General features: G+C 45.4%; 1 protein-coding gene across 3 annotated transcripts in view; it reads left to right on the top strand.

Annotated features, from left to right (window-relative positions):
- The window catches only part of ACSL4 (acyl-CoA synthetase long chain family member 4), a 77,713-nt gene that overhangs the window by 44,398 nt on the left and 21,062 nt on the right, over positions 1–12,253 (top strand). For all 3 annotated transcript variants that reach the window (XM_029607617.1, XM_029607618.1, XM_029607619.1), the window contains exons 9-11: positions 3,994–4,065; positions 6,216–6,355; positions 9,862–10,034. In XM_029607617.1, coding sequence (XP_029463477.1) covers positions 3,994–4,065; positions 6,216–6,355; positions 9,862–10,034 — 385 coding nt within the window. The remainder of the gene's footprint in view (positions 1–3,993; positions 4,066–6,215; positions 6,356–9,861; positions 10,035–12,253) is intronic.

Raw genomic sequence — 12,253 nt, 5'->3', positions numbered from 1 at the left:
TTTGGGATATGGTACAGCAGCTGGTGATGGCAGGCATGCGGTGGGATTGTTGTACTTGGAATGAGGCAGTGCTGGTGCTGCTGCTGCTGCTGCAGAGGAAAGGGTTCATTGCAGGCAGATGTAACCCTGCCAGTTTGGGATATGGTACAGCAGCTGGTGATGGCAGGCATGCGGTGGGATTGTTGTACTTGGAATGAGGCAGTGCTGCTGCTGCAGAGGAAAGGGTTCATTGCAGGCAGATGTAATCCTGCCAGTTTGGGATATGGTACAGCAGCTGGTGATGGCAGGCATGCGGTGGGATTGTTGTACTTGGAATGAGGCAGTGCTGGTGCTGCTGCTGCAGAGGAAAGGGTTCATTGCAGGCAGATGTAACCCTGCCAGTTTGGGATATGGTACAGCAGCTGGTGATGGCAGGCATGCGGTGGGATTGTTGTACTTGGAATGAGGCAGTGCTGGTGCTGCTGCTGCAGAGGAAAGGGTTCATTGCAGGCAGATGTAACCCTGCCAGTTTGGGATATGGTACAGCAGCTGGTGATGGTAGGCATGCGGTGGGATTGTTGTACTTGGAATGAGGCAGTGCTGGTGCTGCTGCTGCAGAGGAAAGGGTTCATTGCAGGCAGATGTAACCCTGCCAGTTTGGGATATGGTACAGCAGCTGGTGATGGCAGGCATGCGGTGTGATTGTTGTACTTGGAATGAGGCAGTGCTGGTGCTGCTGCTGCAGAGGAAAGGGTTCATTGCAGGCAGATGTAACCCTGCCAGTTTGGGATGCGGTACAGCAGCTGGTGATGGCAGGCATGCGGTGTGATTGTTGTACTTGGAATGAGGCAGTGCTGCTGCTGCAGAGGAAAGGGTTCATTGCAGGCAGATGTAACCCTGCCAGTTTGGGATATGGTACAGCAGCTGGTGATGGCAGGCATGCGGTGGGATTGTTGTACTTGGAATGAGGCAGTGCTGGTGCTGCTGCTGCAGAGGAAAGGGTTCATTGCAGGCAGATGTAACCCTGCCAGTTTGGGATATGGTACAGCAGCTGGTGATGGTAGGCATGCGGTGTGATTGTTGTACTTGGAATGAGGCAGTGCTGGTGCTGCTGCTGCAGAGGAAAGGGTTCATTGCAGGCAGATGTAACCCTGCCAGTTTGGGATATGGTACAGCAGCTGGTGATGGCAGGCATGCGGTGTGATTGTTGTACTTGGAATGAGGCAGTGCTGCTGCTGCAGAGGAAAGGGTTCATTGCAGGCAGATGTAACCCTGCCAGTTTGGGATATGGTACAGCAGCTGGTGATGGCAGGCATGCGGTGGGATTGTTGTACTTGGAATGAGGCAGTGCTGGTGCTGCTGCTGCAGAGGAAAGGGTTCATTGCAGGCAGATGTAACCCTGCCAGTTTGGGATATGGTACAGCAGCTGGTGATGGCAGGCATGCGGTGGGATTGTTGTACTTGGAATGAGGCAGTGACGCTGCTGCAGAGGAAAGGGTTCATTGCAGGCAGATGTAACCCTGCCAGTTTGGGATATGGTACAGCAGCTGGTGATGGCAGGCATGCGGTGTGATTGTTGTACTTGGAATGAGGCAGTGCTGGTGCTGCTGCTGCAGAGGAAAGGGTTCATTGCAGGCAGATGTAATCCTGCCAGTTTGGGATGCGGTACAGCAGCTGGTGATGGCAGGCATGCGGTGGGATTGTTGTACTTGGAATGAGGCAGTGCTGCTGCTGCAGAGGAAAGGGTTCATTGCAGGCAGATGTAACCCTGCCAGTTTGGGATATGGTACAGCAGCTGGTGATGGTAGGCATGCGGTGGGATTGTTGTACTTGGAATGAGGCAGTGCTGCTGCTGCAGAGGAAAGGGTTCATTGCAGGCAGATGTAATCCTGCCAGTTTGGGATTTGGTACAGCAGCTGGTGATGGTAGGCATGCGATGGGATTGTTGTACTTGGAATGAGGCGGTGCTGGTGCTGCTGCAGAGGAAAGGGTTCATTGCAGGCAGATTTGCATGCATGCAACGTAAGACATTGATAAGGCAGAACTCTGAAAGTAAACGAGGAAAATGAGATGAGGATCCACAGAAAATCCGCTCTGTTCATCACAGAGTCTCCACCTCTGGAGTCCACTAAATGCGGCAAGAGGTCAGTCTGAGAAATCTGGTGGCCCAGGCGTTGAGTGTCACACCAGTAGAGAAGTGGGTAGTGTGCTGGGAAGAGCAGGGGAGAGTAAGGGATGATGACAGGGCTCTAAAATTAGACTTTCTGTAATGTTTCAGAGGGGAAACTTCAGGGATAGCCTGATATTTTTATGTATTTTGGCAGATTTTTTTTTGGCACGGCATAACGTTTTGCTTGCTTTGGCTCCTGGTCCATGAGAGGAAGTTGAGTAAACTGTATACTTTAATAAGTGATTTTTCTTACCACTGCTGCTTCCAATGGGAGTGCTGTTTTGGAAGATTACTGCTCTACAAGTGTATTTTTCTTCTCTTCAAAAGCAATTGTAAATCAGGACTTTGCAAGCAGAAATGACCTTTATATTTGGGCATGTTTGAGCAATAATTGAAATTTGTGACCAAACTGGGATTGCCTTAGTCTGGGCACGCTGAAGTGCAGTCTATGCTTCGTGCACCAGTGAATCACCGTCCACCTTGCTGCTGCTGATAAGGAGACTAGAATTGAGAGGCTGTGTTATAGACACTAATTTGGACCACTTATTAACTTACCCTGGCAAAGCATCGTGCACTGCCTTCAACTTATTTTTGAAACTTTTTCACACCTGAACAATTTTAAGAGAATTTTTTTATTTTTGTAAAATTCCTGTCTGGAGAAAACTGGAATTTTAAGTTGTGATTATAAAAGACCAACAGAAAAGGTCTGGAAAACTCCTATTTTAAAACTTCTCACTAGTTACAAGGACTCCGGTTGGTATTCGACATTTCAAAGGCTTCACCGTTCATAGACTTTGCTGCAGAGACGGGTGTCACTTTGAAAAATCTCACGTCAGTAATTCTGAGAAGATATCAAAGAAAATTCAGCAAATTTCACTTGTAAAATAAAACCCTGAACTAGGTGCTTGCAAGAAGAACGTGTTTTCATCGCTACGTGAGAGACCCGGGTTTAACTCTGGTCCTGGTTTCTGATTCTTGGGCTGGTGACACTGCCGGGGCAGCTTACATAGCTCCCCCACCAAACCAGACCCTTGCTTGTTCCTCCACAGCGACACCACTGGCTGGTCCAGAACTCCCTTATCTCGGGCTTTAAAAGAAATTGTTATTCCATGCTCTTGGTCTGGGGACATCACTGGAGCAGCCGTCTTGGGGGAGAGAGATGATGATGAATGGAAAAAAAACCCCTGATAGCCCTACAAATAAATTCTCTGGGTCTGTGAGGGGCTGAGGGCTGCTGAGCTGAATAGCCAGCTTTGGGCAGCAGGAAGCTGCTTGGCAAATTAGAATAATTAGGGGAAAAAAAAGTGCTATCAAAGAAGCACTTCAGCTTGGCCAACTCTGTCAGCTACGTTAAATTCTGCCTGACAAGGTTGTAATGCATTTCTTGTATGTCTTATCTATAGGTTTTATATACTGTCATTCTGTGTTCATCATAATGGTTTACACTCAATAACAAAATCAGAAGTAAATACATTATAAAACAGATAAAATTGAACAAAATCAATTTCGTAAATTCTAAAACCAAAATACAATAATTATAAATTAGCCTCTGGTAGCGCTCCAAGCCCCTGCTTGAATCTACTTGGGAATAGTTTACTCCTGCAGTAACTCTGGGATGGGTTCAGCAGGGTGTTTTGTTTTAGTGTTGCATTCCCCAGAGCCAGTCCGGGTGCAGTAACTGTAAGAGCGCGGTGCACAGAGACTTTGTAAGAACACGTTTCGTTTCATCTAATGTGTACATGCAAATGGTTTGGGCCTGTTTTGGGGTTTTGTTCTCCACACGTGCATGCACACAACAAACTTATCTTTCTGACGTGTTTTCTCTTCCTTTTGCTTTTCTGCAGTCCAGTAAAATAAAGAAGGGAAGCAAAGGGGATTGCACTGTACTGAAGCCAACACTGATGGCTGCCGTACCCGTAAGTACAAGAATACCTACTTTTTCTTCATTTTGCATTGCAGTAGAAGAACCAAGGTCAAACACCATACATCAGATATGGGAAAGCCTTTTGACCTGTGGACCACATTGGGATAGGGTGCTGTTCCTGGGGGATGGAGGGAGAGACCCCCCAGAGGTACAATGTAAGAGCAAAGGGAAGTTGGGGGGTCCCCCTCAGGCATCGAGCAGAGGGGGGTGTCTCCTTGGCCCAGCGTACAAGATGTAACCCACATTGGATCACAATAACCCCATCCCTTTGAAAGCAGCAAATCTCCCACTCACAGCTACTGTCAAACAGCTGATCAGGTGGGGCCACATTAGCGAGAACATGTACAAATGTTTTCTTTTAGACCCCACTAATTCTCAGAGGCCGTCCCCTGCTCTCTGATGTCATCTGAAAAGTCCCAAACTATCCAGTCGTGAATGTTTCTGAGCCTTTGCTGATGGTGTTCCTTGAGGGCAGGGGATGTGCTTGACGCATTGGCAGGCCAGTAATAAAGCTTGTTTAGAAACACAACAGAGGCTGGATCTGGCCTGTAGGCCATAGTTTGCCCACTTCTGTTCATGTTAAAAATTTTAGTATTGATGTAGCTTTATGTTCTTAGTAATTCTTTGATTTAATCCCACTAAAACGTCCCAGGTTCAGTGTGAAAGCCGTCTTTTCCTCTTGTTTTGGAAATGTATTTGTTTGTATAGGATCTCAAGCCTGGCTGCTTTCATAAAGGTTTTAGAGCACTTGAAGAAAGAAGTTTACTTATACCTGTGTGTAATATTTCGACACACAAACAAACCGCCCTGAGAGCAGTGGTGCCAGTCACAGTAAATAGATGGGTACGCGGCAGTCTCGTGGCCATTTTCAAACATAATATATTAGAAAAGGAGATGGGAGCCCTTACTTGGTAGCTTGCCATGTATCCTTGATAAAACATGTCCTCAGTCTGCACTGAGAACAGAGGTTTTTTAACATTGCAGTTCACTTGACCTTGCTGGGTGAGAGTGAAGCTCCCCTTCTCCCCCCTTGATGCTGAATCCTCCTTTTGAAGCAGCAGGCCACCCCACTTCCCTATGAGGTCAGGGTACACCGTATTCACGAGACCCTAATGGACCTTTCAACCATTTTGGCAAAGATGGAGAGTAAGGTCCGAGTCATGAGCAGAGGACGGTTCCTCCTTGGACTTTTAACTGAGACCCTGTATATGGTGGGGCACTAACGTTTTTGCTACCTAGCCCCAGCCAAATTGAGAGGCTTAAACTTTCAGTTTAAAATTTCAAATTTGCAATGATGGACAAGTGGTCTGAGCGCAGGTCTTCTGAAAATAGTTTTAGCACAAGAGCAAAGGTTTCAAGGTAGCAGACTGATATAATCTTTTGAATGAGAGAGAAATGTATTGTTTCCTGGCGTGTAGCCAGATGGACTCAGGAACATTGGTTATATGCTCCCTTGCCATCACATGGAGATGGAGTCAGGGCTCAATTTTGTTTTCCCAATTTAAATGTAGGCTTTCTCCTTCCAAAAAGTACAGCAATCCCTATAGGGAGAAGTATGTCCACCATCTGCTGGAGAAGGAGAAATACTGAAGGGCTGAGGTCACTGCAGGGCTGTATCTAGGGTGACGTCAGGTTTGAAACCTGACTCTGTCTCCATCTGCTGGCAGGGGAGCACATTACCCATTGGTCCTGAGTCCAGCTGTCTACACTAAGGAAAATACAATTATCAGGTAAGTAATTTCTCCAGTGTTAGTGATGATCACGTCTCCTCTTTTTAAATGAACATGCTTTCTTTAATTGTAGGGGGTTGTATACAGATTTGTGTTTTTCCCAGCTTGCCATATTTGTTCTTCCAAAGAAGGGATCTGGAAGGGAAGGAGAGTGCTAACTCCCTGTGCCACTGTTTTGGCTGTTGCACAGCAAAATGTAAGCGAGGGGGAAACACACACCTCCTGCTGGTCGTATTGGCAGATACCTTAAATTAAATGAGATCTTTTGTCTAATTATAATGAAATGGCATTTGCGGTTTTATCATTGGTTTCATTGTAAGCAACAGCTGATCCATAGTAAATATATCAAACGGTGAGACACCTCCAGTTTGTTGGGTTTTTTTAATCCTGTCTATATATTTTTTTTTGATAGGAAATCATGGATCGTATTTATAAGAATGTCATGAGTAAAGTGCAGGAAATGAACTACATCCAGAGAACCCTGTTTAAGATTGGTTATGACTACAAACTGGAACAGATTAAAAGGGGATACGATGCTCCCTTGTGCAACCTGTAAGTACCTTTGTGGCTTGTGAGCCTCTGGTGCAAGATTAATGTCTGCCCCTTATTTCCCTGCACCTTCCAATATTCCCAGCCAGCTTTCTATCCTGTGCTTTACTGCTGAGCCCATCACTCAGCTAAGAGTCCTTCCTCCTTCCTTCACACCCGCATATCAAAACTGGGCACCTCCTTCACTTTTTCTTTCTTTGCTCCTTTAATATGCACACGATATGTTCTCCTCTCACTTTTCTTCTCTGCATCACTGTGATTTAGTTGCTTCCCTCCTTCCCTGGCGTTGCACTTGTAGGATGATCTTGTTTGTCCTTCACTGCTCCCTGGTCTCTCTTCCCTCCCCTTTATTTCCTACACAGACCTCCAGTAACATTTCATGCCAGATTACCAATTCTTTTTCATTCATCTATGGCATGTGCAAGGTCTGCCCCTTCACTGCCTTTTCTCCTCTGCTATGTTCCCCATCCTCCTGTTCTGCAATCTTACATAAAATGGGCTACTCTTTTCCTACTTGCACCTTCCTCTGGAACAGCTCCTCTGGTGCAGACGCTTACCTTAATTCTCCATTCCTCAGCCATGCTACTCTCCGGTTCACTTGCTAAACTTAAACCTTTTTTGTTTTCCCCCTACTGTATTGCTAATTAGTTTAATTTTACTGTTTGTAAGCAGCTATAGGAAGAGCCCCTGGTTTCCTGCACTAGGATCTTTCAAAAATCTGTGGCAGTTTTGTGGCAAGTTTTGCATAATTTTGCATAAAGATTTAGTGAAAACCATTCATAATTTTGTTTTTAAACTATTTGTTATATACAAAGAAAAAATGTGCCAAGTACAGAAATCAGTTTATCAAATTGACACAGTATAAGTTAAAAACTTTTAACTGTGAAATATGACTTTTGTTTTGAACTGAAATAGTGCAACCATCCTTTTTTTATGTTTTGTTGAAAGTCCTTGTATTTCCAAGTATATGAACTTTTGCATGCTAGAAATGCCTTCAGTATCAGTCGTTGGTCCCACCACTGTTGGTTATGTAGAAAGATAAGTGCACATATATTGAACACATGGTTACAGATACAAAAAGGCATTGAATTAGCACAAGTTGAGACTTACCAGCAGTAGTGGCAGTCATCAAAGCTTCTATAATTAAAATTAATGCCCCTTCTGCCAGCTGCGGGACACCAGCAATCGCAGACTTCCAAAACACATCCAGGTCTCAAATAAATGGTTGGCCGCATATGCAGGAGCAAGAACATTTTGTATAAAGATGAAATTCTTCTATAGAGACATACATCAGTCTATCCAGAAATTATATCAAAATCATCTTTGAGATCAAACATTCTGCTTGCCTTCTCTGTCCACTCCTTCATCTCCTTCCCCACTTCACTTCAGGACAGGGGGGGAGGGGGGGGATAACAGAAGAAGTTTACCTGCAGGCTCTTTGTGTGGGGAGGGGCTGGAGCAGAGTAAGGGAGCTGAGATTGAAGACAGGTGGGCATCCTGCAGTTTTCTTCAAAAGATTGAGTTAATGAAAGCTTTCAGGAATGTTGATTTTTGTGGCAGATTGTCACTGTGTACTTTACAATCTAATTACTGGTTTTTCCTGTGGCGGCACAATCGTTGGAGACTAGGGGTCACCAGCTACAGGAAGAGCACCATAAAAACAGGCTGTAAACTAGGCCTCAATCCAGGCAGGCTCTCCCACAAAATGAAGCTTGCACCCTCCTGTATTTCAGAACATTCATGTTGAGTCACTGCTAGCAGGAGTCTATAATAGTTGCTGTGCCGCTGCTTTTCCTTTCACCTGCTAGGAAAGAATCTGTGAGCAAGGCTGAACGTTGTTAGCCTCTCTTCACTCCTCATGCATGTTGATATGGCTGTCCATTCACCAACGTTTTGGGCTTTGCTCACCATTTCATTAAGACTTGCTTGGGTTCTCCCTCGTTTTCTGCTGTGAAAGAGTTAGGATTAGCATTTCCCTGTTGACTTTATTTTTTGGCAGCTTCTGGATCCTGCTGGTGACAGGATCTTTTCCATGAAGGCTCTCACCTGCAATAGTTTTCTGCGGGTGCTAAATGAATCCCTTATTCTGAGAGTAATCTATGAGCACCATCTACTGTGCTGCATGGCACCAAGCATTCTGTTCTTGCTTTTATAAATCTTTTAATTCTCACTCATTGTAATACTTTTTCAGCCTTTTTTTTGGCTGAGTCAGGAGCCAGAGGATGCTCCCGTTTTTGTCTTTTGGTTGAGATTGCGAACCTGTATAGGAGGCATTAATGTCCTATTGCTGATAAATGTCACTGAAAGGACCAGTCCCCTTTCAGGACAGTCTTCTGAAAGGAGATTGGTCCATTCATTGTCATTTATCAGAAGTGACAATCGGCAGTCAGAGAAGCGGTGACAAATTAAGTGCCCTGTGTGTGCAGGTTACCAAAATGGATGCTAAATTTATGAGCGGCTGTTTTATTCCGCAGCAGCTAATTTACTGGTATAAAATGCACGCATGATATACATGGTCCTGAGCATGTAAATTGTGGTTCTTCCTACTTAATATTGCAACAGTGCTTAACTATGTCTTTAAATTTGTTCTTAATTGATTTATTATGTACTCATGAGTTTATTCTCTTTTGATTGTAAAGCTTGTTGCTAATTTACTGTTGATTGTGAACCGAGGTGATGTTATTAACGTGCCGCGGTATATAAAAAACTTCGAAATAAATAAATAAACAGTACTAAGCAGGAGGAACCACAGAAAAGGAGTTTGGGGTTTTTTTGTCTCTAAGTTGAGCCCTTGACGTGCGGGCAGGTGTAAAATTTGATGGGTTAAAAAGTAGTTCTTCGGGCGCAAAGGGATTTTTTGCATTGCAGGGTAATAGCTAAATAGCCTTATCTACATGGAGTTTACATGTGATGAGCGCTGTTAGTTACGTGCAAGTCTGGATGCGTGTTTTGGATGCTAATCTCCTTATTGCATGTGGGGTTATGGAAGTTCATCCAAAACTTGCATCCGGGCGCTCGTTAACCTGTGCGCTAAGTTCAGCGCATGATATTGCATCGGCCTGAGGGTCTTTCCTTGCACTAAAAAGTGCCGATGCTCCCACTTTCCTGCTCACCCGTCATCAAGGGCGATAACTTGGCCTTTGACGTCGGGCGGGCAGCTCGATGGGCCACACAGTGGAGAGTGTCCAGGTGATGGGGACCGGACTTGGCCCGCGGGCCGTAGTTTTCCCACCACTGCTATACACAATACTCCAGCAGGCTTTTGTGTGTTTAATGTAGGGCACCCAGACTCTAATCACATGCTCTATCTTGTACTAGGAACAAAAGTAATTTGCACCCCCCATACAGTCAGGTAACTTGTCTACCTGCATCGCCTTTCTGAGTATTGCTCAGCTTTAAAGGTGTAACACTTTACTCAGGGACTGTAAACTACAGTTTCTCCCATTTCATGTGCAAGTATTTCCTGCATTTATTCCTGCTTTTTCTCTTATCTTTTTAAATACATTCAGGTTATTATTTAAAAAGGTGAAGGCCTTGTTAGGAGGGAATGTGCGGATGATGCTGTCAGGAGGAGCTCCCCTCTCCCCTCAGACTCAAAGGTTTATGAACATTTGCTTCTGCTGTCCGGTTGGCCAGGGCTATGGATTAACAGAAACCTGTGGTGCAGGCACAATCACTGAAGGTCAGTGTTTTTGTTTTCTTTCTTTCTTGGTTACTTACAGCTTTGAGTTTAACAGACAAGGGTTTTTATTGTGCATTTTATCAGCAATGATTAAGTTCAGGTAGGACTTGAAATGGACCCTTTACGTGTAACACTACATGTTTTTGGGGGCTGTGGTTAAGGTTTGTAAGAGTTAAGATCCTTTGCCCAGGTATTGGATCACCCACGAGAAATTCTAACGGTTAAATGCATAGCTAAGTGCTTTAGTTGTACATTTGTTATACCTTCACTGTGCTGTTGTGTTTCTAGAGGAGAAAGTCGCAGCTGTAAGTAGGAGCGTGCTATTGTTTTAGCAGGCGCTAAAGTGATTTAGTGCACATTAAGGAAGTTAGTGTGGCTGGGTTTAAAAAAGGATTGGATAAGTTCTTGGAGGAGAAGTCCATCAACTGCTATAAATCAAGTTTACTTAGGGAATAGGCACTGCTATTACTGGCAATAGTAGCTTGGGATCTGTGTAATGTTTAGCTACTTGCTAGGTACTTATGGCCTGGATTGGCCACTGTTGGAAACAGGATGCTGGGCTTGCTGGACCCTTGGTCTGACCCAGCATGGCAATTTCATATGTTAAATCATGTTAACGTGCACTAAATGGGATTTAGCGTGTGCTAAAACAAAATGACATGAAAGGAAAGGCCACAAACACGTTTTTCAGCTGCCCACTACTAGCTGTGTGTCTTATTGCAGTTTGCAGAGAGTTTCCCTGAAAGCCGCAAACAATGTGACATGTTGCGTTGGATATGTAGAAATTCACCTGCATTTGTAAAAACAGCATGCATGTGCCCATCTGCTTTTCTAGTAACTCCAGCTTCTTTGCTCCTAAGCAGCGAGAGAATTCTGCCAGTATATTTTTTGTTGCTGTTTGATTGCTGCCTTTTTGCTTCTATAGCTTTTATGGTGTTAGTTTTTCCAGCCATTTGGAGAACGTATACAGGGATTTCAGTTCAGTTTACTTATTGAGGCTGATATTCAAAGCTGCTTAGACAAGTAGAGACTTATCCGGTTAAGTGGTGACCCTGGAATACGTTCAGTGGTATTTACCCAGCTAAGTAATTAGCCTTTTAACTTATGGTCGAATCGTGGCAGCGCTATTTTATTCGGTTAACTTAGCTGGATAAGTGCTGATATTCGGACTTATCCGGTTACCCTTGGATTACCACCTACTGATGTCAGATAAGCCTTTTATAATCCTATTTATATTTTGCCTACTGGATTTCACCACACTGAAGCCCCTTGATGTCAGAATATAAGGTTCTACTAGGACAGCAGGATGTTAGTCCTCACACGTGGGTGAAATCATCAGATGGAGCCCGGTATGGAAAACTGAGCATGCCCAGCCTGCCGCTATCTGTGCATCCACACAAGGTCCCCTTTCAGTCTCTTCTTTTCCACAGTGCAGTAGCCCCGCGGTTGTGGAGCTCCAAACCCTTGAAAGTATCAATGCCTGGGGTTCCACTGGTGCCCCCATGGCCTTCGGTGCCCTTGGGGCCCAGGTCTACCGTCCCTCCCGGTCCCCACCCTCTGCGTCCAGACCCTAGCAAGGAGGAGGGGTCCCTATGACCCGTGGGGTGATGACTCCTTGGACACGTCCTCTGAGTTCTCCAACGACCCCATCTCGGTGCCTTCCCCTCCGGAGCAGTGTCGTCTATCTCCACCCGAGGACCTGTCTTTTGCCAGCTTTGTGAGGGCCATGGCAGAGGCATTCCCTTCCAGCTCCTGTTGGAGGAGGATACCTCTCATAAGATGCTGGAGGTCCTCCAGTTCAGACGCTCCAATAAGATCATGGCGGAGCCGGTCCACGACATCTTTAAAGAGCTCCTCCTCTGTAGTTGGTAACGCCCAGTGTTGCCCCAGTGAACAGGAAAGCTGATGCGACTTATCTGGTTCAACAGGCCATGGGCTTTGAACGACGGCACTTACCCCATCAGTCTGCGGTGGTGGAGTCTGAGCTTAAAAAAGCCAGATGCTGCCGGACACACGCTTCTGCCTTTCTGGGGTGTGAACACAGGGAGCTCGATTGCATAGGGAGGAAAATGTTCCAGCGGGCTATGCTGGTGGCTTGTATTGCAGCCTACCAGCTGTACATGACCCAATATGACCTCAACCTATGGAAGCAAGTCCAGGAGTTTGCGGAAGGCCTTCCCTTCAACAGCAGGAGTCCCTTGCAACCATTACCTTGCTGG

The sequence above is a fragment of the Rhinatrema bivittatum genome, chromosome 6, assembly GCF_901001135.1.
Source record: "Rhinatrema bivittatum chromosome 6, aRhiBiv1.1, whole genome shotgun sequence".
Classification (NCBI taxonomy): Eukaryota; Metazoa; Chordata; class Amphibia; order Gymnophiona; family Rhinatrematidae; genus Rhinatrema; species Rhinatrema bivittatum.
Note: the sequence above shows the minus strand (reverse complement) of the source record. Positions and strands in the feature narration are given on the sequence as shown.